The sequence below is a fragment of the Sturnira hondurensis genome, unplaced genomic scaffold (assembly GCF_014824575.4).
Source record: "Sturnira hondurensis isolate 20B ecotype Veracruz unplaced genomic scaffold, ASM1482457v3 Scaffold0006213, whole genome shotgun sequence".
NCBI classification, from domain to species: Eukaryota; Metazoa; Chordata; class Mammalia; order Chiroptera; family Phyllostomidae; genus Sturnira; species Sturnira hondurensis.
Window position 1 is genome coordinate 4897787 of NW_028078844.1, and position 25931 is coordinate 4923717.

The following is a 25931-nucleotide window of genomic DNA, read 5'->3' on the forward strand; positions in this document are numbered from 1 at the left end:
AAACTTCAGTACAGTGTTCAAAGGGAATGATGAGAGGAACATCCTCGTTTTATTCCTAATCTTAGTGAAAGATCATTCAGTCTTTTGATATTAAGTATAATGTTAACATAATCTTTCTTTTGACACTGAATTGACTTCACATGGAATGCACACTCAAAAATAGCTATTGATTGGCCCAGTGTAACAAAAATCACTTTGGTTTTTACAGTCTCAGTTTTTTAGGGACAAATAAATATGTCAGTAGAATCCATATTAATAAACTATATTATAATGTAGATATGCATGAATTACTGGCTTAGTCATGTATTATAATAATATCCGCTACATATGGTAAAAGCTTGGTTGTTTTTACCAAGTGAGAACGATACAAGCAACATCTTTTCTACATCATACGTTGTTTCTCAGTCATTACACAGATAATTTAATACACTGCCATCTATGGAGGCTGTTTAATACAGGCTGTGATACCCATTAAGATGTTATAACTATTAATTATTTCCTTTTTATTGGTTTAGCAATGTCAGAAATTCATTTATGGCATGACAATGTATAGCATGTTGATTTTCTTTTTTTGAATTCCATTGTTTAGAAAGAATTGATGTCAAAACCCTCTATTTGCTAGAATCATCTTGTACAGTGTTATAAATGTAAATATCTAATAACATAAGATTTCTCCATCTTACAATCATTAATTTTTAATCACTATAATATATAATTTTTAAGATTAAAATATATAAGTTTTAAGATTTATATGTATTTATATTTTTATAAATTATATTAAAACATTCAGAGTATGGACCTACTAAAAGTAGTGAAGAAGTTAAGTCAAAATTTCTCAGTATTTTGATGATAATCCCTTAAATAGCATAATTATACTTTATACAAGAAATACAAGCCCTGGCTGGTGTAGCTCAGTGGATTGAGCACGGGCCTGCGAACCAGATGATCATGGTTCGATTCCCAGTCAGGGCACATGCCTGGGTTGCAGGCCAGTTCCCGGCAGGGGCCAGTTCCCAGCAGGGGATGCACGAGAGGCAACCATACATAGATGTTTCTCTTCCTCTCTCCTTCCCTTCCCCTCTAAAGATAAATAAATAAAATATTAAAAAAAAGAAATACAATACAATAAGACTTTATATTCTATTGCTGCGTTTCAATATCTCAACTCCATAGTGAAAACCAGTTCACCAGAAAAAAATTCCTGTCTCAAAATTCCTCTTGGACCATCTGCCCCAAGGGCTTGATCTCAAAAGGATGGCCTACTTGCCACATGGCTATAGCAGATATGCCTCAGTCTCTTTGCAGGGTTTGGTTCTTTTCCTTCTTCAAGGACAAGGTGCATAACCAAGAAATATGTGGTGGGAAAAAGAAAAAGAAGAAAACATTCTGAACTTCTTTACCATACATAACTTTTGAGATCAAGCCCTTGGGGCAGATGGTCCTCACATAAAGCAAGGAGAATGGACTTCTGCTTGGCTGCTTACTCACTATGCGGCAGAGTTAACAGGAAATACCTAGTAAGTCTTGCAAGAATTTAAAAGCACTTGCCTTAGGCCTTTAAGGATTTTGTACTAATGCATGTATCCAGTTCAATAACCAACTACGTTTAATATATGAACAGCTGACATAATTTTTAATATTCGAATTACAATAAAAACTTTCTTAAAAAGCCATCTTGCTTTTTTTAATGTTAGAGAACACGCGGCACTAGTTTCCAACATTCGTGTGATGCCCTGAAGTATCGGCAATCTTTATTCACAGAGTGGTGCATTTATCATTTACACAGAGAAAAGGCCATTACTTAATCTGCCAAGTGATACCGTAGTAAAACAAACATTGTAATTAGTTTTAAAGGTCATTTTGGCAGATATTAAGCTGATCTGTATCAAATATATTGAATTCTACATTAGAAATATAATAATCATTGGAATGAGAAGATTACCCTGTTTTATAAAAAGCTCAGTAAGTAATATAGTATAATAATTTATTGGAACATTAATTTAAGGCACAATTGAAATAATTTTGAATGCTTGAGAAATTCTTATAAAAATAGAAAATAAAGAATTCTTACCAAGTTTGCGATGATATAATGGTAGCCTTTAACATGCTTTCCAACACTCACAATCTGTAAAGATATAAGGAAATAAGAGAAAACCAATTTAACTTTATTGTACTTTTAAAAAGTAGAATGTTAACTATTTTAGCATAATTCCTTGTAGAAACTGATGAGAAAATATTGTTTTCTTTAGAAAAGTGATTTATCTTAAAGAAAATAAACTCATAAGCCACATTAAAAGTTAAATGGTTAAAGTAAAAAAACTCTAATTTAAGTACACTGTAAATATAAATGGCCAATTATTTCACTATACTTTCTTCAAAAAACTACTATGCTATAATCCCCTCCCAAAGAGAATGGCAATGTTACAAAACAAATCAATAGTTTATGTATATTACTATAGAAATTATAGGTAACATAAAAAGCTTAAATGATTTTGTTCCAAAATATTTAGATTTATTTAATTTACTGATAATTTATAGAAACACATGATGGACTATTGGGTGTCTTCAACCAGTAAGAATGATTTTCTATGAATAACTTGGATTATTGTGAGCAGCAAGTGATATTTTTCTAAGGCCAATCTCTGTTTTTAGATACTTCTGATACCACAGAATACTTAGTTAATTTTCACCTACTTGTGGATATAGCAGTATTTTATTATAATAAAGAAAATAAGGAGAAGACATCATCAGGATACTTTTCTCTCTGCTAGGTTCACTTTTCCCCTTAAGAATGTTTTTTAGAAAGTTTAAAAAAATTGGAAATGCCAACATTTTAAGAAATAATAGGATTAAAAAAATACAACTTTAGCCCTGGCTGGTGTGGTTCAGTGGATTGAATGCCAGACTGCAAACCAAAGGGTTGCTGGTTTGATTCCTGGTGTACGGCGCATGACTCAGTTGTAGGCCAGGTCCCCATAGGGGGCACATGAGAGGCAACCACCATTAATGTTTCCCTCTCTTTCTCCCTCTCTTTCCCACTCTAAAAGTAAAAAAAAAAATCTTAAAAATGTGTAACTTTATTTCTGCACTAAAAATTAAAAGTCTTGTTTTAAAACTGAAATTTTATTTCAATGAGAGGAAATTCAATGACAATTAATAATGAGCAGCTTTGTAACCTTATTAGTATTCTCAAATGTAACAACACAACATAAGATTTCATATACTTTCATCATCAAAGAAAAAATTAAATTGTTCTTAGCATTTTAATATCCTCTAAAATATCTCGTTGTAGACTAGTGACTTGTGTGTGAAATACAGAAAACTCTATTTAAACCCATAACCTATGAGTTGTGCTGGGAAACAATTTTGCATGTCTGGCTCTTGGTGAAATGGGATCTCTGTTTATCTCATCTTTTCTTTCTGATCCCATCTAAGATCTCTTTGTCTTTAAGTTCCTGTAGTTTTACTACAATGAGTTTGGATTTTTACTTTTTATTTTTTGTTTATAATACTTAGGATTTGTTATGCTTCTTGACTATGAGTATTCCCCTTTAACAATTCTGAGAAATTCTCAACCAAAATCCCTCAAAATCCTTTCAAAGGTGTCTTTGTGTTTGCTTTTAACAGATACTGCAATGTTGATATTACTGGTGTAGGGCCATTTTTATGATGATTTACTCATTTCCAGGTTCTCCAATCACAGTATGTATAAATCCAAAATGCAATCTGTGAAGACAAATGCCCATAGATGATACCTTCCGCACCATACTAAACCCACACCGTGTCAGAAGGTGGTTAGTCGACTCCTTGTACGGGCAGCTGACTTTCTTCTGTTCTTTTATTGGGATGTTACCCTTCAACAGTCTGGCTTAATATGAGATCTAAGGTACAAATGTATTGCCTTGACTGAGCCCACAGTTTCTGTTCCTGGGTGAGCAACAAATTCCCAGTCACGCTGCCCGGTCTGACCACGTCCCTTGGTGCAGTCATCTTCAGTCTGGGCCCCTGAAGGTTTTCTTTACTTTCTTGGAAGCTCAGCTATGCATTTGTAATGTTTTACATAGCATTTTTATATGCTTTATTTTGTCATATTTATCTTGTCCACTATTTATCTAAAACAAATTTCCTATAACAATCTCACCATATAGATGATGACAAACAATAAATAAATGGGATTATAAAGAAAGTTCAGTAAAGAAATAGCTTAATTAGTCATCATAATTGGTAAACCAGTCCTGAGTGGTTTGTCATGGACTGAGTAGCTCGAAGCCCTCTTATTTGGGGAGCATCTCAGATACCGCTGTGCAAAAGGTAGTTATCAAGGAACATGGTGGTTGATACTCAGCTGGGAAACTGCATACTATTATTCAGTTTACTAGAGAGATCTGTACTATTTGACCTCAGCAGGGATTGCTGCCATTGGGCACTACCATTATTTTCCTCTTAGTGATTCACCATAACTTTCTCTGTTGTGGCTATTTAAACCCTTTTGCACTCTCTTGAAGCCCTTACACTCATTCTGCTTCTTCTGTCTCTGACACCCTCAGCTTGCAATTTATGTGTGGCCTCAGTCAATAACCTCTGTTTTCTTTTAAATTCACTTTAAAGTGTAAATGCTTGGAAATGTGTGAAATCAGTGGAAATTCTGCACTGGGTAATTCTGTGAAGAAATTGATGTCAGTTCTAGATTGCCTGGCAAAGAACAATAATAAATGAAAAGTTATGTAATACATTTTCAAGGGTTGAGGACTTAGAGAAACCAAAAAGAACCCAAAGTGACAAAAATCTTGGCAGCCAAGGCCTTGAAGAGCTTGGTGTGCATCAACATTCTTCAAACCTAGGGCCTCAGGGAGCAGTGATCTGCAGATTTATTTACCTTGATGGTGATGCTAGAAAGAATACCATTTTTCCTGAGCCAGATCCCAGCTGGGAAAAAGTGAAGTTTCTGCATATTGTTGCGAAGGCCTCAATGTGTCCAGTGAGTGTGATAAACACTGACCTGGGGGTGGCCATAGGTTAAGGCAATCTTGGTCCTTCTGCCAAGTATCCACCACTAGATGTTTCTTTGAGAAAAATCATGTTTATCCTCCATAGTAAAGTATCCTATGCCTAGAATATTATTTATTTAATTTTTGAAAAATGATTGTATAAATGATTGTATGGGTGTTGTTTTACATCTTCCATTATCTCAACTGAAGTAAAGACTGTCTTATGTAAAAAAAAAAAATCTTAGTTACTTGAATTCGAATGTAGACACAAACCTTATGTCTCTGTATATCTGATGCTATTCTTTTATTAAGAGTGGAAAGAAACAGCTTGAGGTGAATGATATGAGTATCAAATAGCACTCACTCAAGTGTTTTGACTGAGTTGTCACGAGAAAACACTGCCTAATGAGGACTTGGCTGCAATAATTAATGGAGGCTTTTCATAAAGACAAAAAAAATGTCAAAAAGCAAATCAGCATTTTCATGCTTCATCTTCTTAAAAGAACCAGGATGGAATTAAACAAAGAATAATGATCAAGAGTTTGGAGGAGAGTTTGAAGAGTGGGTTCGGAGGGACATACAAGTCACACTGATGATACACTTTCAAGTGAGCCCATGTTTACAGCAATAAAACATAGGAAAAGTGATTAATTGATTCTTGTAATTACTTTTTGTTTGTTTTTAAGGAAATAAACATTTGTTTATCAATAGCCACAGTAATGGTCAAATGATTCAATTCTGAAATTGAATCCCATAAGCCTGAGACACATAGGCTTATGAGTCTCAATAAGGTAAATGCCAGATGGCATTGCTGCAAATGTTTTATTAACAAATTATGGCATAATCAGTTTTTATGAATGGGACTGGCACTTTTAAATCTTTATTTATTTATTAGAGTTATAAAAAAATGAGTCCAGGACACTTTTCCATCTTGCCTCTACTTTTAAATAAGTAGTGCAATAAATGTCTCTTGTATAAATTTAGGGCCAGGAGAGCCAAAGATTATAAAGATAAGTAAGTCAGTGCTGCTATTACGAGGATGTTTATTATGACTGCAATTCAAACAGAGTAAAGGGAGTGGTATGGGTTTTAAGAAGTGGTATTGTATGATTAGGAGATCAAGGTAGTTTTTGAGAGAGAATAGATCCTACTAAATACTGATCGAATGAATAAAGAAGTTAATGAGAATATAAATGTCACCAACATTAGCATATTAAGATCAATTTGAGACTTGAAAATGAATAAAGCTCAGTGTTCACTCCACAATCAGATTTTATGTTAGTCCTTTATGTACCAGCAATGGTTTTATGTGTCACACAGGGGTCTTTTGAGACAAGAGCTGATACGTATTACCTGAAAGTATTATTATGAAGCTGCGATTGTTCTATTAAGCACCGTCTTCTGTTAAGAGCTGCAGTGGCACACTGGAGTATGAATATGAGTGGTTTTGGTTCTCCTTTTAGTGGGATTGTACACGCCAGCTGGAAATATCTCTCCCAGTTATTGTGTTCCTGAGAGTTCAGTGACGTGGAGGAAACAGTACAACATTTTGGCCGTGTTAGAGACATGATGCCTGGTAAATGTTGGCGATTTATTGTAATGAGGGCAATCACTCTCACCGATCTTTGTATTCTATAGAAATGTCAGACTCCCAAATGTCCCCTGAATACTGATTTTAAATATGCTTCAAGACATTTTAATGTAGATAAACACCACCGTTTTAGTTTGTTTAGTCAGTGTTCTTCAGTTCTATAAAAAGAAAAAATATAAGGCAAGGGACTTTTGCATACAAGCTGTGGACCTAAACTACAATCTTGTAAGATAACAGAAGGACCTTTAGTTTGGAGCATGGGGTGCACCCACGGGGAGAGGGAAATAAAGAGCCCAGACCAAATAGAACTAAGGCTGCCTAGTGTGAGAGGAGACTGAGAGAGAAGATAGAAAATGAGAGCTCTCATCAAATGTTTGAGGGGAAAGAAGTACCATGTGCACACGCAGGTGTGTGTGCATATATTTGTATTCTTTTCTATACTTGGAGATGTTAGAAATTATAAAAGCTTCTAATTAGGACAAATTGTTTTTTAGGAGAAAGGGAGGGGAAGAGAGTTGCCCATAAAGGGAATGGCTACATCTCAAAGTAATGATCTCTCTCACTGGAAGGACACAGCAAAAGCTGATTCATGGGTTCACTCAATAAAAGATGTTGGGGTAGAGTTCTTTGGACACTAGCATCTTATACAGACTTAACAGTTCTATATCTGTATTGTCAGTCACTATAGTAAACACTGCTGGTGCCCCGCCATGCTTTTCCTTTTACCGTGTTAACGCACACTGGCTTATGACTTCTAGCTGGCGGCACCTGCATTTCCATGAAGCAGGGTCTTCTCTAGTCTCTAGAGTGTGCTTTGCCCTTAGGGGTGGGGTGGAGGGGGAGATCAGGTCAGAAGAGGCAGGAAACTAACTCCCTCTTCCCCAGCAGCACTCATGCAGTGGTGACAGGGACCAGTGCCTAGATAATTTAAGTCCCTCGCCCCACAGGTGAGATGATTCTGACTTGTATGTTCTACACTAGCTCCAGTAATTAGTTTACACTAATTACACAAATGAGATTAAGCTTCTTTCACACACACAGTAATTTATCTAGTAATTTGCTAGATAAATGCTGCACCTTTTATTGACTGCATTTGTCCATTCCGCTTCAGGTGTGTTCTTCACCTAGCACACCGACTGATTACGCACCAGTTCCTGCCTTAAGGTCTGCTTCTGGGGGAAGCCAAACTAAGATAGTCTCCAGTTTAAAAATAATTACCAGTGTGGTAGTGTAATCTATAATGTAAAAAACACTTCTGTTGACTGTCCCAAGCTTTTCATCTCTGTAGTGTAACTCCTCTTTGTTATATTCTGAGCCCCTAATTTCTATGTATAATCAGGGTCTTGAGCTGTACAAAATACTTTTATATGGATATGTAAATTTGGTTTGAAATGTTTATTTTCTTATTTAGAGAAATGGGAATGAATCAGTATCTTTATTTAATAAGTTATTTATATTCCTGAAACATGATTTCCCCCCTTCACATTGTTTTATAATCTTTAAGGATCCCCATGTATAGTACTGGTTTGCTATTGTTTCTTTCTTCAAATTTCTTCTAAATGATAAAAATATTCTTTCAGTTTTAACCTTTCAGATAAAAAAATGTAGCTAACTTTATATATACCTCTCCCACACTGAGAGTAATATGACTTGAATAGGGTGGTGGAACTATAAGGGAAAAGCAAATGCTGACATTCTGGTGTTTAATTTCTACTCTGTGCCTCTCCACTCCGGTAACTGCCAACAGCTACAGAAAAATACATGATAGAATACACTGTATGTCCTTCTCTCTGACAATTATGGTTGTTCAAAAATTCTACATCCACAAATCCTGAATAGTATTATAATTCTCATTATGTTAACTCTGAATATCTCTTAGCAGAGATCGATTTTGAGTTAATAGCACTTTAATTTAGTGATTTAAAATATTTGCAAAGAGGCAGAAAAGATTCTACGGAATTTGTAGTTATTAATTTGAAACTCACATAACAGCTTGAAAGAATCAGAGAGCAGCATGTTCTTCTTTAATTAAAGAGACATTTTATAAGAAGCAATATAAAAATCATTCTAATGAGATATAGGTGGAGAGGTTAATCCTGTGCTTTTATTAACAAATGCATTAAATAAATACAAGCATTAAGTGATGAAGCTGGGACATCACCCCAGGTCTTTTGACTACACTTTTCATCATTTTTTAATGAACCCTGTTGCCTTTCTTAGGCCATAGCAATTCAATAGTAATCTATCTTTCATAATAACAAAATGAATAAAAGAGATACTTGTGAGAGTGACATTAGATTTTTGATGATGCCAAACTTGTGTATGGGAATAACTAGATTTCCAACAATAAAATAAAGACACAGTTCTTTTTTCAAATAATCTTATGTCTGAACATATTGTATATTTCAATAAAAATATATATGCAAGATACTGCTAATTTCATTTTTCACTAGACTGGGTCAGGAACACACAGATGAAGAATTACTAGGTAAAATGTAACACATCCAAGTCTAGGTCTGCAAATTTTTTATGTACCATAATAAAGTTAATTATCAGAAAGGCTTAAATAACTCAGATTCAATTTTGTACAGCTTGTACTTTACCAGATGTATATTTAAAATAATAGTTCAAGTACATATCCTATATTTAATGCCAATTCAATTCAATAAAATAGGTAATTCTATTTATGAAACAAGCTCAAAGTAATAATTAAAGATTAAACTATGTACAATATAGTCAAATACATTCTAACTATACTAGTATTAAATACATTTTCTGATGTTCTCTTTGAAGACAGGAACTCTGTAAGTGGTGGTATATATAGTTATATTTTATTAATCAGAATATCTTATTTCTTTTTAAAAAGATTTTTATTTATTTATTTTTTTTAGAGAGAGGGGAAGAGAAGAAAGAGAAAGAAAGGGAGAGAAACATCAATGTGTGGTTGCCTCTTGGGCTCCTAGTACTGGGGGCCTGCAACCCAGGAATGTGCCCTGACTGGGAATCAAACTGGTGACCCTTTGATTCACAGCCTGTGCTCAATCCACTGAGCTACACCAGCCAGGGTGGAATATCTTATTTTTTGAGTTGTACCTAATTGGATATATCATCACTGAAAAAATATCTTGGGTTATAAAAATTTGAGGAGTCATATATTTAGGCAAATAAAATGTAAAGAGGTGAGTGCAAAAAAAGTTCTGTGGCTACTTTGGCAGGGAACGCTAGGTTAAATAAGGTTTAGTAGGGGTTTTTTTGCAGTAGGAATTTTTAGAGACTTTAATAACAGAAAGTGCACTAAAAACTTCTGAGCCAGATAGTGTGCAGTTCTGCAGAACAATTTAAAAAGGTTGTTTAAGTTCATCCTTCCATGTATTAAGTACATGTGGACAAAGCCAAAGAGGGGTAGGATGGAGGGTAGGAGATAGGAGTTGGTGGGGTGGAGGGCAGTAGTTGTCTCCATTTTTTGGCTCCGAAAATGGAGACAGCTGTACTTGAGCAAAAATAAAAAAAGATTTTAAAAAAGTTCATCCTATAACATTATTCTTCATTCACATCTTTCCTTAACTTTCATGTGCATTTCAAATTTCAGTTGTTTTGACGGCACTTTCTTACTTCTCTTCAGTGTTGATCATCTTTACCCACAGCAAAAGCACAACTTAAACCATTTAAGGCATATTTAAGTTCTGTCCATAATTTTTGTGATAGCACCTCACTATTTTGTAACTTCAGTTAGTAATTTTTTGGTCATGAATTTTTTTAAATTTACATGTTTGTAATTATATTTGATAGATAAAATTGTGATTGAATACGAAGTCATATGGCCCCAAAGTTATTCTCTTTACTTATTTGTTTATTTGTTGGGAACCGCTCTGCCTGGTTTCATGAGTTGTAACTACCCCTCAGGGCTAAGGATGAGTGAGCGACCTCTGGAATGTGAGCCACAAGGAGACAAAGGTTGTCTCTGGTCGCAAATACTGCCTCTGCTTCCTCCCCCTGCTCCCAAAGCATGGTCTGTTAGTCAGAGACGGGTACAACTCCTCAGTTGTAGGCCAGACACAATCACTTGAGAGGCCATCAAGGAAGAACTCAGGGGGCTGCAACAAAGAGGGAGTGATGGACCCTCACCACTGGGCTATTCTGACATAGCCAGAGTCCCCATGTCCTTTGGGGGAAGCACTTCCTGGCTCTAATCCACTCAAGCCTGAAAACCTGTGATGGGGGATGCAGTGCAGCCCCTTGCCCAGGTAGAGAGGGATCTGGGGTAACCTGGCATAAGAAAATGTTCCTAAGGTTCTGTGAAGCCTGCTTTGCTAAGAGTGCTTTCACTCATATGTTAAGGGTCCAAGCAGGAAATGAGTGTGTCTCCCAAAGTTTCTGCAAGCCCCTTACCTGACAGACACTGACTCAGACTAAGCCCTCAGATTTCTTTGAAATGTTATCTACTGTTTGATCCTTGCCACCCTGTATTCCTGTGTATTACAACCCAATAAAAGCCATTGAGGAAGGGGTTCCTGGCCTTTTTCCTCTGAGAAATTGGCCACTTCTCTTCCCCAGGCAGATCATGTCTTGGTAGTGTTACTTTCATTCATGGCAAATGGGGGGACTTATGGGCAAAGTCACCCCCACATTTATTGTTGTTCAAGTACAGTTGTCTCCATTATGACAATAGGATACTTTGCATTTAAACTTATGTTCTACTTCTAATCCAAGTTTGGTACGAGAGGCCAGGTTTGTGTGAAGTGGAGAGGACATAGATATAAACAGATATCCTGTCTCAAAAAAGGAGTCGAAATTTTTCTGAGCAAACGCTTCACATTTGTTCAAATGATTAACTCCAAAATCCTTTAAAAAATGAACAAGTAAAAGGTTATAACTAACAGAGAAGGGCAGAAAAATTAATACCTCTCCCTAACAAATGAGATTCTCCTATTTGATGTTGGTTTGTAATATTTGCATAGCAATTTCACTGGATAGGTCTTTTGCCCATATTTTCACACAGTTACAGTAAAAATTTAAAGACTGTTATTCATAATGACTGAGAATACTGTTAACATTATAAAATTTTTGTAAACCCCAGTTAGATCAGGTAAACTTCTCAAAATCTTAACAAAAATAATAAAGACTATGAATGCCTAAGTGCATATCATGGTGTTTTGCAAAGTGACATTTAATAAATGTACTTAGTAAATAATGTTTTCCCTACTTGGCATTACATATTTGTTTGATCATTGTGTCGCTCCCTCACTGAAATATAAGCTCCATAGGGTAGGGACTCCTACTGAGCTTACAACATTGGTTTGTAATAAGCACTGAATAAATATTTTTTTGCATAGGTGTCAAATAAAGTTATACTTTATTAGACATGGCACGTCCTTAAAATATAAAGTATACATTTATACTTTAAAATATAAAAGTGAAAAATAAAGTATAAGGATTAAGAACATTTACTCTTTTACTACACTACTTAGCAACCAGGATGACCCCCTTCCAGTCCATTCTCTACATCATCAGCAGAATTATCTTTTAAAAATAAAAATTTGATAATGTTCGAAGACATCCAATGACATGTGAATGTTATGAATTTAAAACCGCTAAGTAAAGCCTATGAGGCCCTTCACAACCTGCCTTCAATTTGCCTTCTTATTTCCCCTGCACTTGATATTCAAACCACACTCACTTCCTTTCCCTACAGAGGTGGCTACCCTACCCCAGAGCTCTGCTCTGAACATGCCTTGAATGTCTTTTCCCAGGTTTTCTTACTAGGGAATTCTAACTCATTTTTCAACAATCTAGTTTCATCTTTATTACACCTTTCTATGTTGTGCTGTATTACTTGCTTGTGTTCTTATGCTTTCCTTTACATTTGAAATTTCTTCAATGGATGCACTGAGATTGATTTAACTTTATATACAATGTCCATAGGTATTGATAAAATATTTGTTGAATAAATGAGCAAATGGATGAGTGTTGAATACACTTATAAGGAAGGAAAATAAATGATGGGGTGGGCAGAGACAAGACAATTTATTTCTCTTGTGTTACTTGCAAGATTCTACAAATTATATTATATTATATTAGAATATATGACTTTAAGTTTATGTTAAAACAATCAGAAAAATGAACAAAATTAGTTATAAAAATAAAATTCAAATATATATGGTCTGTTTAGAAAGTATCCATCAATGTAGTATGAAAAATAGAGATATTTTATTGAAGAAGGTACAAGATACAATAAACGCTGTACATATTACAATGATGCCTCAGTATCCTTCCAAGTGGGTACCTGGGATCTCACACAGTTCTCCCAGCATCTCTTCCACTGTTCAAAACACTCTGCAAAATCCTTTGTTAGAATCACCATCAGCTGTTCCATTGTATTTTCCTGAATGTCATCAAAGGTCAGAAATCTCTTCCCTTCTAGAGGCGATTTTAGTTTTGGGAAAAGCCAGAAGTCACAGGGCACCAAATCTGGGCTGTGAGGCTGAGTCACCTGGGTGATTTGATGTTTCACCAAAAACATCTGCATGTCTTGATGAAGCTGCCAATCACCAGTTGCCTATAGCCACACACTTCTGAATCATCCAAATAGTTTCCATGGAAGAATGTTCAAGATTAATGCAAAATTTGATGCAAATTTGTTGCTCTACTCACTCAGTTGTTTTTAATGTGATGCACACAGTACACAGGCATCACTCAATGGCATCTACCACCCCCACAAACTAGTACAGTGAAGTCGTCATTGTTCATGCATGCTCACTCCAGTCCACTCTCCTTGGCTGCCAGGTTACATCGATGTCACACAAACTGTATTTGTTATATTATGGACAGACCTTATACATGCATATTTATATGTTCTAATATATGTTCTGTAGTTTTAAAGGGAGAACATAGGGCCAGTACAGAGACAATTTAAGCCTGGACTTTGGAAGAATAAACAATCGTGTTATATATGAACCTTAAGAAAGGAAAAGTAAATTTCCTATGTCTTAATTATTCTTCCACTTGTCAGTGATTATGTAAAACTTACTTATTTTGGTAAAAATGACACTGCTTTGATTTCCTTCTACAATCTGATCTTAAACTTAGTATGTATATGAGTTCGGAGAATATCTAGACAATCGGTAGGAAATGTTGAACAATTATGTGGTTAACCTGAAGGAGAGGATTAGGAGTGAATTTGTTCCATTATCTTTCTAAAAAGATGTATTACTTCATTTATTAACAGGTAGTACACTCAATTATTAAACTGTTTAATATGAATACTCTAGAATTTATAAAGTATAGTTGTATTTATAATGTTTACCAGATGCAGAAACATGTCCTCAAAGGTATTGTTGAATGTTTTTCTTCCCTTTTGTTAATCTCACTGCCTTTTGAACATTCAAAGAGTAGCTACAAAATCGAGTGAAATAAATTATGAAATCACACTTTTTTTTCTGCTTAAAGAGAACTATTACTTACCTATTCCTAAACCGTAGTAGATAAGTCTATGCAGCTGACTTTTACATAAAGCAAGAGAAACTAATTTTTATATATCTAAAACTATCAAGCAGTTTTTCCTTTAACTTTTTAAAATTAAGAAGCTGAATTTTTGAATGTTCAAGTCAACAATAATAATGACAGCTATTCTAATAAAGTTCTTGCAGTATCAACTAAAACAAATTTTATCCTGACAACCATATGATTTTCTTCAAAAAACTTATATATTTTGTCTGCATTTCTTTTTATTTTTAGTGTGTTTATAAGAAGGAAGACTAGCTGCAACCATGGAAACAGTTGCTAAGAGGTAGCTGGAGAAGCCTTTACAACTCCCACCAATTCCTTTGCCTGGCTGAGATCTGTAAAGGTATTTCTGTTTTCTGTGAAAACAACAAACCCAGTGCATCATAATGGGACTTGCACACTCAAATCAATTGAGCTAAAATAAAAAGTAATATTAAAGAAGTAAAGTTTACCTTTTAAAACATAATGTCATGTCTTTTAAGTTTTTTCTTACTTTGTTGCAGCTCCAGGTGGAGCCAAGCTTGGTAGGCAGCAGTAGCTTTATAATGACGTAAAAGCAGCCAGCTCTGCCAGTACCGCAGTGTGGGAAATCACTGATACGATTTTTTTTGCTATAGTAATTTGTTTGAGTGCCTGATTTGTTCCCATTGTATCTCACTCACTGTTACTTTAATATATGGCAGCAAAAACTCTTGTGCTCTTTTTCAGCCTATACAACAAACTCTGGGAGCCTAAATTCCCGATCTCAGATGATTGAGGGCTTACCCTCTACAACTTCCAGTACTACTGGGTCCTCTTCCTTGAAACACATACAAGAGATATTTTTCCTGCCTGTGTCTTCATGTGAAGCTCATTCAGACTTTCATTTAGTCAACAATTATTTTGATGTCTTTTCCTATCACTGGGAGTAAATTGGTAAATGATAAACTTAGACCCTGCTTTGATGGAGAGGTTTCAACAGCAAAGGCAGACCACTAAATTAATGCAATACAAGCATTAATCCTTGCTCCTGCTGCCTCTGGTCTTTATAGCTTCACCTTTGCCCTCTACCCAATTTTTATCCCATAGAACTGGTTTCCCCCTTCTGAGCTTTTTCAGACCCCTTTGCCTTTGCAGTTTCTGTCTGGAATACTTTCACCCCTTTCCCATTCCTGGGAGCATGCAGTGCACTTTCCATTTAAATGTCTTTCTTCCCCCTAGGAAGAATTCTGGTTGTATTTAGTCACTACACCTGGTTCCTGACATGTTTGGCAATAATTCTGTTTCTGAGCCCATGCAATTGTAATTATTTAAGTTTGTGAGTTCCCGGTGAGGGACCTGTGTTTTTGCTCCTCTTGGTGGAGCCATGCAGTACCTGGGATGATGGCTGGCACAGAGATGTTGAGTGAAGAAATAAGGAGTCGAGTCCAGAATTGTCCCGTCTGCTGCTGGTGGCTCATTCCTACTATCATAATATATGCTGCTTCATCTTTCTTTAGAAAAATGCAAATTATTGAAGCTATCATCTCTCTACAATGACTACTCATAACTGGTTTCTTTTTCTCTGGCTGCTTCTTCTTGTCTCTTCTGTATCTTATCTCACACTTTTTAGAGGCTTTTTTTTAGTTTGTTTTGCTTTGTTATGTTTTAGTGTGGAAAAAATGAATTTATGGCCATTAGCCATTAACTATAATTCTCCTTTCTTTCTAGATAATGAATGGCTCAAACAAATATGGCTCACAGAGGCAGGCTCTTTAGGCCTTTGGCTCTTTCTGATGCTTTATTCAATGTCCAATGTGTTTTGGGAAGCATACACATTTAGTACAATAGTGTGTATTTAGTACAATTCCTTATGTTAGAGAACCCTGAAAATTTATAAATGCAGACTTTAGGTAAACAGGCTCTAGGTAAACTGCTAATCAGCACTGCCACACGTTGGGCAATTTGCCAAAAACCCTATCTGAGGCCTGAGGTGTCACTTATGTGGCACCAGACCCGGAGGCTGCCCTGGACTAAGCACAAGTCAAATGGGGCCCAGTCCAGGTTTCAAATGTGCAAATGGCAACATTTCTGATTGTGAGGAATTTTCCACTTCTAATTGTGCCCCCAAGGAAGGATTATTGGCTTCCTTTTGTGATGCAGTAAAGCTCTAAGAGGTCAATCGTGACTTTTAAGCTTTTATGATTAATTTGCAAATGGTAAGGGAAGGTCACTGGGTTTGCTAACTATCTGAGGTTCACATGGTGTTTGACTGAACTCTGAATTTCACTTTCATATGGCAAGATTGAGGCTGCTGGTGAAAGGAAAGGGGCATCATTAAATTTGAGGTGTGTGCTGGAGTCAGTTTGAGATATTCCTGAGCCCATTCTAGGGCCATTTTTCTCCATTCCTTTGATAAATGGCTATTTTGTGCAATGAGGTCACTTTTTGACATCTTCTCCTGATAACTACTTGGTTTACTTGGTTGGATTCCTTCAATACATCTATGGTCTATCCCAAGGCCAATATACTTCCAGTTCTCTCTCTAATGCCTTGGACATCATCATCTCTTCAATAAGAACTGGCACTCAGAGCAAAGTCCTTGAGGCAATGAGAGTCTTGATCACTTTTTATGTACTATTTTTCTAAAGGAGAGAATATATTTTAGTAGGATTTGAGCAAATACTTTTTGTTTAAACCACAGTTAACCAGGTAAGAGTTACTAAGTAGACAGAAAATGCATTTCTTTTGCTCTCACTTTATCTTCAGCAGAGCACAGGGCCTGATCCAAAGTGGGCACTCAATAAATATTTGTAGAATGAGTGAACATACAGAAAAGGCCACTGGACTGAAATTTAATCTTTATGCTTCTTTTCAGCATATGTCCCATGTGTAAAATTGTATATCGCTTCAGGATCAAACACAATTATCAGAAAGTCTTCATTGCAAATAGCATTATTGACTTTTAAAGTGAGCAAGGCTTTTCCGGTTCATCTCAGCCCAATGCTCCTCATTTACGGTAAGGAAGGAGAAGAATCATGTGTTAATGGGTTCACTCACTTTTGAAAAATAAATAATTTAAGATTTCTTACCCATCCCTCAAAAATAAAAACCTTTCTGTTTTCTTGAAAATTATAATTTTGAGGCAATTATTGAATTGACCAAAGAATGCAGTAGAAGAACACAATCCCTCCCACTGCCCGTGGTGGCAACAGTAAATCTCAGAGGACAAGCGGAGCCTGTGGGAGCCAGTGTCCCCAGCAGCAGGGCCACATAAACCCAGCTGTAGGCTCTTAGGTTGTGTTCCTGGTGGAGTGAGCTTGTGAGCAGCCATTAGCTTCAAGTGCTGTTTTGCTCAAATGATTTTTGATGCTAGAAAGATGAATATCAAGGTTTTATTGCTTTTTTTGCTACTGGGTTAAAAAAAAGTATTAGAGTCCTGAGAGACTCTTTTCGAGTAATGAAGTTCCAGATTTAAAATTAATAGGTATATATGAAGATAATGTTTGACAGTCTCCTGCTATATGCCACTTATTTTGATATGAAAACAATTGATTTGCTCCTAGTTGTATTAAGCTATTATGAGCTATTTTATAAAATAGCTGATGTATTTTTATAGCAAGAAAACAAGGTGAGATGAACAATGCCATTGTCCAAGAATATTATATTAATTTTAGTAGAAATCAAGATTCTCTAAATAATTGATCAACAATTCAACAAATACTCAAAAATGTTTTCAGTTGTAAGTTGCTTTTCAAAGTTTTTTTTTCTTTGTTGATCAGTAGACCAGAATGCCCATTAGATTTAGAGGGCCAAAAATAAAGTTGGTTTTAATGGAGCCTGATGCAAACAAAATGGCAAAAATCTAATGTTGTAGTTTTCTTATTTTCTGTTGTTTTATTTTTATTGTATTTTTTCACAGTACTATTTAGTCCCCTTAAATATCTCAGTGAGAGATATTTACATAAATTCCTCCATTTTTCCTTAAACTACAATTTCAGATACCTGTTTTGAGGTTCATTTTTTGGAATGTTTAAATGATTATGTGGCTAACTGCTATTTTAAATAGCAATGCATTTATAAGCCTTTGCAACAGTATGGTTGGATCCGGAGAACATGATGCTGAGTGAAATAAGCCAGTCAGAGAAAGACAAATACCATATGGTTTCACCTATATGTGGAATCTAATGAACAAAGTGAACAAGGAAAATGGGGACCGACTCATAGATGGAGAGCAGGATGACAGCTACGGGGGTCGAGGTTAGGGGTGGAGGCACTGAGCAAACAGGAAAAGGGACTCATGGACATGGACAACAGCATGGTGTTTGCTGCAGGGGATAATGGAAAAAATACAATAAAGATTAAATTTAAAAAAGAACTGATTAGTTCATTGAATAAAAATAATTTGGAAAACATATACTGAAGATAAGTGTTTATGTAACTACAGTTGTCTACTATTAATTTTGAAATAAAATTATGTAAGCTATTTATATTATAATGTTGAAAATTGATACAAATGGAAACATCAGAAAAAAAGAAGATTTATTAACAGCATGTTACCATATTACGAAGGGCATTCATCCGTCTGGAAATTTCCCCTGATCTTTATTGTAATAATTTCACCAGCTTCTGAGAGAGGGATATATTTTTCTGATTAAGATTCCTTAGTATTTTGCTTTTAAAAAATGCTTTGATTGATTCTTTAAAATTGTTTTCTATTGTTATCCCCATTTATTTAAGATGCTGAATCACAGAGGTAATGAAATGTATTTACAGATTCCTGACACAAATCTGGATTAGCTCTTGTATTTAGATGAGTCAAGGGTAAAACTAGAAATAATAAAAGTAATTTTGCTCAGAGGTACAATGAATTAAAATATAGAAAGTAAAAAAATTATTTCAGAATCAGAAATAAGCCTTTCTTACAGAGAAATTTTAATAGGACAATTAAGAGTACATTATAGTCTCACAATACCGTAGACTTTGTTATAATTTATGAGATTTATACCTGAGAGGTATTTTAAAGGGACAAAGGTCTATTACTAGTCTCATTACTACTATGCAGTCATGATGGAAAACTTTTAGATTCAGGAAGAATAGTAGGCATAGATATGGAAATAGAAAAAGTAGACATTCAAGTGTTTTAAGTTTTGGGGATGTAATGCACAGCATGGTGACTATAGTTGACAATATTGTATTATAAACTTGGAAGTTACTAAGAAAATAAACCTTAAATGTCCTCATCCACCCAAAGAAATGATAATTATGTGAAGTGGCAAACCTATTAACCAATTTTACTGTGGTAATCACTTTACCATTTATTAGGGTATCACATCATCATGTTGTACACCTTAAACATATCCAATGTTATACATAATTCATATCTTAGTAAGGCTGGCAAAAATAATTTTTTAAATGAGAGAAATCAAGATGTACAGTTCCCTTAGCAAGAGCTTATTTAAGGCTTGTTTAAAGAGTTAACCCAAATCACTCGGGTGTGCTGACTTCTTCTTAGAAAACAGCTAAGCCTTGGAAATGGGTCAGTGTGCTTTCGGCACTCAATTGCTTCCTTCAGACACAATCTCTTAAGCACAGGTGCTAAGTGGAGGGTCTTTCTGAGCCTCACTCAAGCTCTGACAGGAACTTGGCAATCCAGGCAGTTCTTAGAATTGACTGCTTTCTGGGATTCATGGGGAATTATTTACAAAGCTTCAGTTGTCCCGGTCAAACAACTCAAACTCTCCACACAGGCAGGAGTGGGAGAGAGGAAGAATGAGAGTTTGAGCTGAAGTGACAGTCTTGTAGTAAGAGAGTTTTCTCCTGTGTTTTGCAAATACACATTGAAGAATTTCACATGCGCTGAATCATTACAACCTTAATAATTTGGGGATCTCTCAGGAATAAACCTGAGTAATGTACATGTTTATAATTAAGATTTTCCAGTATAATATAAACATATTTCTTCAATCAAGTGGGCTTTTTCCCTGCTGTAAAGGCTAACAGAAGGTGAATACACTGACATTGCCTCTCACAGCATGCTCTGGCCTCACTAGCCCTCTAAAAGAAATACCACATTCCTTTTCAATTTTAATACTTACAAAATCTAACATAGCTGAGGAAGGAAACTTAAGGTCTCTGGTTTAGTGCCCTTCTATAATAAGGAGGATGTGAAACACAGGTTGATTTTGAATAGTTGCATATTTAAGTTATTTTCATAAATAAGCCTACTAATTAGTAAATTTGCTAATATAAATCAAATTATGTAATTATGTAGATAATGTATATGAAGCAAACTAACAAAAAAACAAATAATAAAACCCATCATGTTATATTGTCTAGCCACCTAACATATTACAGATAAAATGGACAAACATTTCTAAAACCACTAGATGGCGATCATTCACTGTGATTTTGGCCAAATACAGGCTTTCAGAGCTCTATCACGATATGCAGGTTACAGGGAAGGCAAATGCTATCCTTCATTTGATGATATTTTCCCACCATTTAACACAGTGACAGAGCTCTATTTTTTAATTTCCTACTAAGCAAGTCAACAAATATTTATTGAAAGCTTTATTCAAAGTATCTTCTTGTGTGTGGAGAGTTGAAAACCACCTTTCCTGTGGTGGTGAGGTGTTTACATACAACATCTAGAAGACAGTCGGCCATGCACAGTATGCCACTTAGTTTTATTTTACTTCACCGCTTTACTAATTCATGTTGCTATTTTCATGAAGCTATTCCTCTAAAGGTTAGAAAAAGCACACAGTCGCAAATATTACAGTTTTCAAATATTTTAGATGGCATTAATCTTTAAAATTGATGTTTATGATGATTGGAGCCCAAGAGATCTTGATGGTTCACAGAATGTCCTTTGTGTTGTACGTTTTAAAACGTCTGAGAAATTGTGGTCTTCCCTGCATTGAGACTTTGGTGATAGGAGACTGCGGATAGTGCTGGAGGCATAGCATGGAATGCAAACTCCCTAACTACACACTTCAAACTAAGCGGCTGGAAGAAGGTGCTGGTAGGGTCTGGGTTAACAACGATATAAAATCCAGGACTTACCTGTTCTAATATGTTTTGAAGCCTCTCTATCTCACAGTCTATGACAAATTTCTTCTCTTGTCTTCTATCCAGTTCTTCTAGAAGTTGTCTGTAGCTGACGTCATTAAAGTTTTCCACGCATATAGCGCTGACGTGCCAACCGTTTTGTCCTGCTTTCTCCATAATAGCTTGAAGTATTGAATATCCTAGTGGGCAAAACAATTCAGACGGGTTACTAAAAACGTCCTTTTACTTCCCTTTAATAATGTGTGCAGACACTGATTCTACCTCAACATTTTTATGTTTCAGAATATACAATAGATGTTTAGACATTTAAAAATCAGATTGGTTATTTGCAAATCATTTGTTTTGTCTTGGTTTTGCTTTACTCAGGGCAAAAACACCTTTCAAAATATTGATTAAATGAAGTAGCAACATCCTATTTTGAATGGGCTCTCAAAATCTCTCTCTACAGAAGAATATTACATTGCTTTAAACACATTTTTTATAATATTAACCAAAAACCAAATACAGCACCACCAGGGGTCAATACAATTTTCTAAGTGCTTTTGGTAATTTTTCATACTAGACAGAATTAATTTTGAACACATGTTTTGATGCTTCCTTTGGGTAAGGTAGCAAGAGCCTTTTTTAGCTCGACTGGGGAATATGGGATTAAAAGGAACAGTGTTACCATCAACAGTCAGAGCACTAGGGAGTCTCCCCCACTGGCCAAGATGTCACAAGGGGAGGTTCTGACACTGAGTGTACCAAGAGCTAGAAGGATGACAGCTAGCAAGATGACTGGAGGAAGAACCAAGCCCTCCCCTTCCCATCCCTGTAAGCCTTGAGCTTGAGCAGGAAGGGGGATTGTCTTTGAAACAGGAGTCCACCATTCTCCCAGGACACTGCACTTTCCTGTTGCACCAGCACCTTTATCACAAATTTGGTTTCCTTGCCGCAGGCAGCTTGAACCTGTGTTTTCAGTTACGACAGTGCAACAGTATTTAGGAAGGACCCACTGCTATAAATGGGGAAGGCATTACTTAACTCTTCCTCCTCTTGTGGCATGGGAATAATGTTGAATGGGGATAAATTAAATGACGCATTGGGTGAGGCACTGGGTACTCAAACCCAATTTAGTAGAGGAAATAGACATTAAAATGTGCATCAGTTCTGGCCTGGCTGGTGTAGCTCAGTGGATTGAGCCTGGGCCTGCAAACCACATGATCGAGGTTCGATTCCCAGTCAAGGCACATGCCTGGGTTGCAGGCCAGTTCCTGGCAGGGGACTCACGAGAGGCAACCATAGATTGATATTTCTCTCCTTCTCCCCTTCCCTTCCTCTCTAAAGACAAATAAATAAAATCTTTTAAAATGTGCATCAGTTTAAAAAGCACCATGATACCTATACTCAAGGTAAAGTGTTGATCCAAGGGAAAGTTTGGTTAACTCTGTCTGGATGAGACGAGGAGAAAGTACTTGAACTGTGTTTTGAAGGCTGAGAACGCACATCCAAGAATGCTGAGGAGGAAGGGTGTTTGTTAGCTGGAAATGAGCTTCCAGGGAGGATTGGATAGCCTCTACCTTGTACTTGGTCCAGATCTCTCTGGATGTGGGAGGGAAGCCACAGGTCTTAGTGTCTGGGTTAAAGACAAGGGGGCAAACTTGTGAGTCCAGCACTGAGAGTACTTCTTCATGCCAGTATTATCTTGACCTCTCACTTTTTCCAGCTTTCAGTTTTAAAATGAAATGTGAAAGAAAATGAAAACATTATTTGAATCTATGAAGAGCCTTTCAACAAGGGTTGGTTAAGATCAGAGCCTGTTAACCAGCTCCCCCAAACCTCCCTCAACTGTGGCTTGGCATACAAAATATGCTAGCCTTTTAAAACATCTAACATTTACTTGAGCTCATTCTGTGGCAGCTGCCTACAGTTTCTCCCTGCTTTGGTCCCTGGAGTTAGAGTGGAGAGATGGGTAGATTAAAAGTGAAGACTACCTGGCTGGTATGGCTCAGTGTATTGAGTGCCAGCCTGTGAACCAAAGGATTGCCTGTTCAGTTCCCAGTCAGGGCCCATGCCTGGGTTGTGGGCCAGGTCCCCAGCAGGGGTCATGCAAGAGGCAACTACACATTGATGTTTCTCTTTCTCTCTTTCTACCTCTCTCCTCCTCTCTCTAAAAAAATAATAAATAAATAAATAACCTTTAAAAACAAGTGAAGACTGAAAATGACTATACAACACGTGTAAGATAAGGGCATACTTATCAGTTTTCATTGGTGTGTGAGTTTTAGATTCAAAGCTACTGATTTTTAGATATGTCTTTTACAAGTCAGAGTTTCAAACATTACAAGTGTTCTGTTAATATCAACAGATGGATACGATGAGATCATATTTGAAATATAAATTACCTTATATCCTGCCAAATGAAATATTGCGGCAGTCAGGATTCATTTTTATCTAAATGAAAAAAAAATCCCCAAAGAGAAATAAAGAGGGCATGTTAATTACTATATAATAATTTTGGTATACCTATTGCTCCACTTAGCCTTTCTTTTTGTCGTGTATGCCTGTAATTGTCTTTTCAAATCTTGCCTAGATTGTCCCCTGCTCCTCACCCCAAACTGGCAGTCTCCCTCGTTCCCTGTTTGCTGTGTGTGCAAGACGGTGCTGAGTCCTGTCTCACTGTGCATGCTCCTGCCTCATTTATTCTGACTGTTTCTGGGCCTTGCTCTGTAGTAGTAAGTGAGGCAATGCTCCTTTTATTGATTTTGACACCTATGAACATGTTCTTTTAAAAATACCAATTGACATTTTACTATTCTTTTCTACTTTTACTTATTCTCATATCAAAAAAATTTTGTTTGATTTTTTAAATATTTCTTTTTTTAAATTTATTTATCTTTAGAGGGGAAGGGAAGGAGAGAGAGAGAGAGAAATATCAATGGTTGCCTCTTGTATGTTCCCTGCTGGGAACTGGCCTGCAACCCAGGTATATGCCCTGACTGGGAATCGAACCGTGGTTGTTTGGTTCCCAGGCCCGCGCTCAATCCACTGAGCTACGCCAGCCAGGGCTGATTTTTTTTTTTGCATGTTGAAAAAATGATGAACATTGGCCGCACATCAAAGTAACTTCCCACTCCCTGGGAGCATCCCCAGCTTGACCCAGCACATGCTCCCACCGGCCCCGTCGTGTGGTTTCCAGGCTTCATGGGAGTGTCAGGCATCTAGGTTGTTATTTTCCTGCCTACAGAACTTTTACATTAATAAAATTACAAATTTCACATTTTGTTTTCTGATATTTCAGATTTACAAATAACATTATAATTGATATAAGACAAAACCTTAAGATGCAATCTTTATTACACAGAAAAGAAAGCTGGCTGCCTAAAAAGAACCAGTAATCACAGTCAGAAATAGACGGCATCTTTTCAATGCAGTGCCAGTGACACACAATCCCAGTATCAGAACTTGGCTGAGAACTTGAATTCTTTAGTAAATTGTGTTTGATTTTAACATGCTTTCTTTTTTATTGCTACTCAGATCTGTGTGTCTTACTTATTTGCTAAGGTAGTGGGGAAGACATCATAAATCACAGAAAATACTGCTGTTGAATCTATAATTATGTAACTTAACTGTTATATAAACTGGAAAATCACAAGTCAAGCTGTACTAATTTTACATCAGGCTATGATTTGTATCTCCTAGTTACTAGACAATATGTAATGCAATACTGTGGGCCAGAAAATGGGTGCTATAGTTTTAGGTGCGTATTGCAAGACTAATGGGAAATACTGTAAAGGATCTTTAAGTCTTCTTTAAAAATGCTATCTGACATTTAATATAATCCAATTTATTGAAAACCTTCTATGTCTAAGATTCCTTAAGATATGACAAGACATGGTTTTGGTTCCACAAAGAATTATCTGTCTAGCAAAACTGATACTGAGGTTTTACGTAATAACCAACAATTACACAAGTTATTTGGTATTGTATAAATAACGTCAAAAGAACCAAACTGATTTTATCAGAAGATTAGTGAGGGCATAGTGTGTACAAGATCCTATTATGGATGACAATAAGTAGTTAAAGACTTTTCATAGTTATTAAAGAACACTATCAGTTCTGCATACACATGTTTTTAAATGTTATTCTGTCATACAATTATATCATCAATTATGCTCAATAGAATCATGGTGATATAAGCAGTCTTGAGCGGCTGCATCCTCACACATCAGCGCTTCAGTGCCATCCATGGATAATGACCTATTTCGGATGAGTAATATCATCCAGAGCCGAGGCTGCTAGCAACAAGCTGAGCTTATTTATTTGATGTTCTCTTTTGATTTGACTACCCGTGCACAGCGGCGCAGGAGGAGAATCAGGAGAAATTTATGTCAGGGTGGATAAAATTTTACAAAGAAGGGAGTTATCCATGTGCTATAAAGAAACTTCATTTAGCTAAGAAAAGAAAAGTGTTCATAATGCTTTATAGTTAGAAGGTCATCAGTGCATTCCTCAGAAGCAGCATCAGTGGAATGCTGAGTAGAGAAGTCATATTTCACAAGAGTGAGAAATTGAGGAGGAAATGAGAAGAAGTGAGAAGGGAGAAATTGTCAAAGAACATCATCAGGGCCGTGGAGGCATTTGATGAGGAGGCTGTTGTGATGGATATGTGATAAAGAAACGACAGGCTGCCAGCTCTGGCTCGTGTAGCTCAGTGGATTGAGTGCAGGCCTGTGAAGCAAAGGGTCTCCCGTTCGATTCCCAGTCAGGGCACATGCCTGGGTTACTGGCCAGGTCCCCAGTGGGGGACACATGGAGGCAACCACACATTGATATTT

The 25931-nt window shown here is 36.3% G+C and overlaps 1 protein-coding gene across 6 annotated transcripts in view; it reads right to left on the reverse strand.

The window, feature by feature from the left end:
* The window catches only part of GRIA4 (glutamate ionotropic receptor AMPA type subunit 4), a 399918-nt gene that overhangs the window by 90245 nt on the left and 283742 nt on the right, over positions 1–25931 (reverse strand). For all 6 annotated transcript variants that reach the window (XM_037047736.1, XM_037047737.1, XM_037047739.1 and 3 more), the window contains 2 exons: positions 21109–21293; positions 2072–2125 (listed from right to left, as the gene is read on the reverse strand). In XM_037047736.1, the coding sequence (XP_036903631.1) occupies positions 2072–2125; positions 21109–21293 (239 nt within the window). The remainder of the gene's footprint in view (positions 1–2071; positions 2126–21108; positions 21294–25931) is intronic.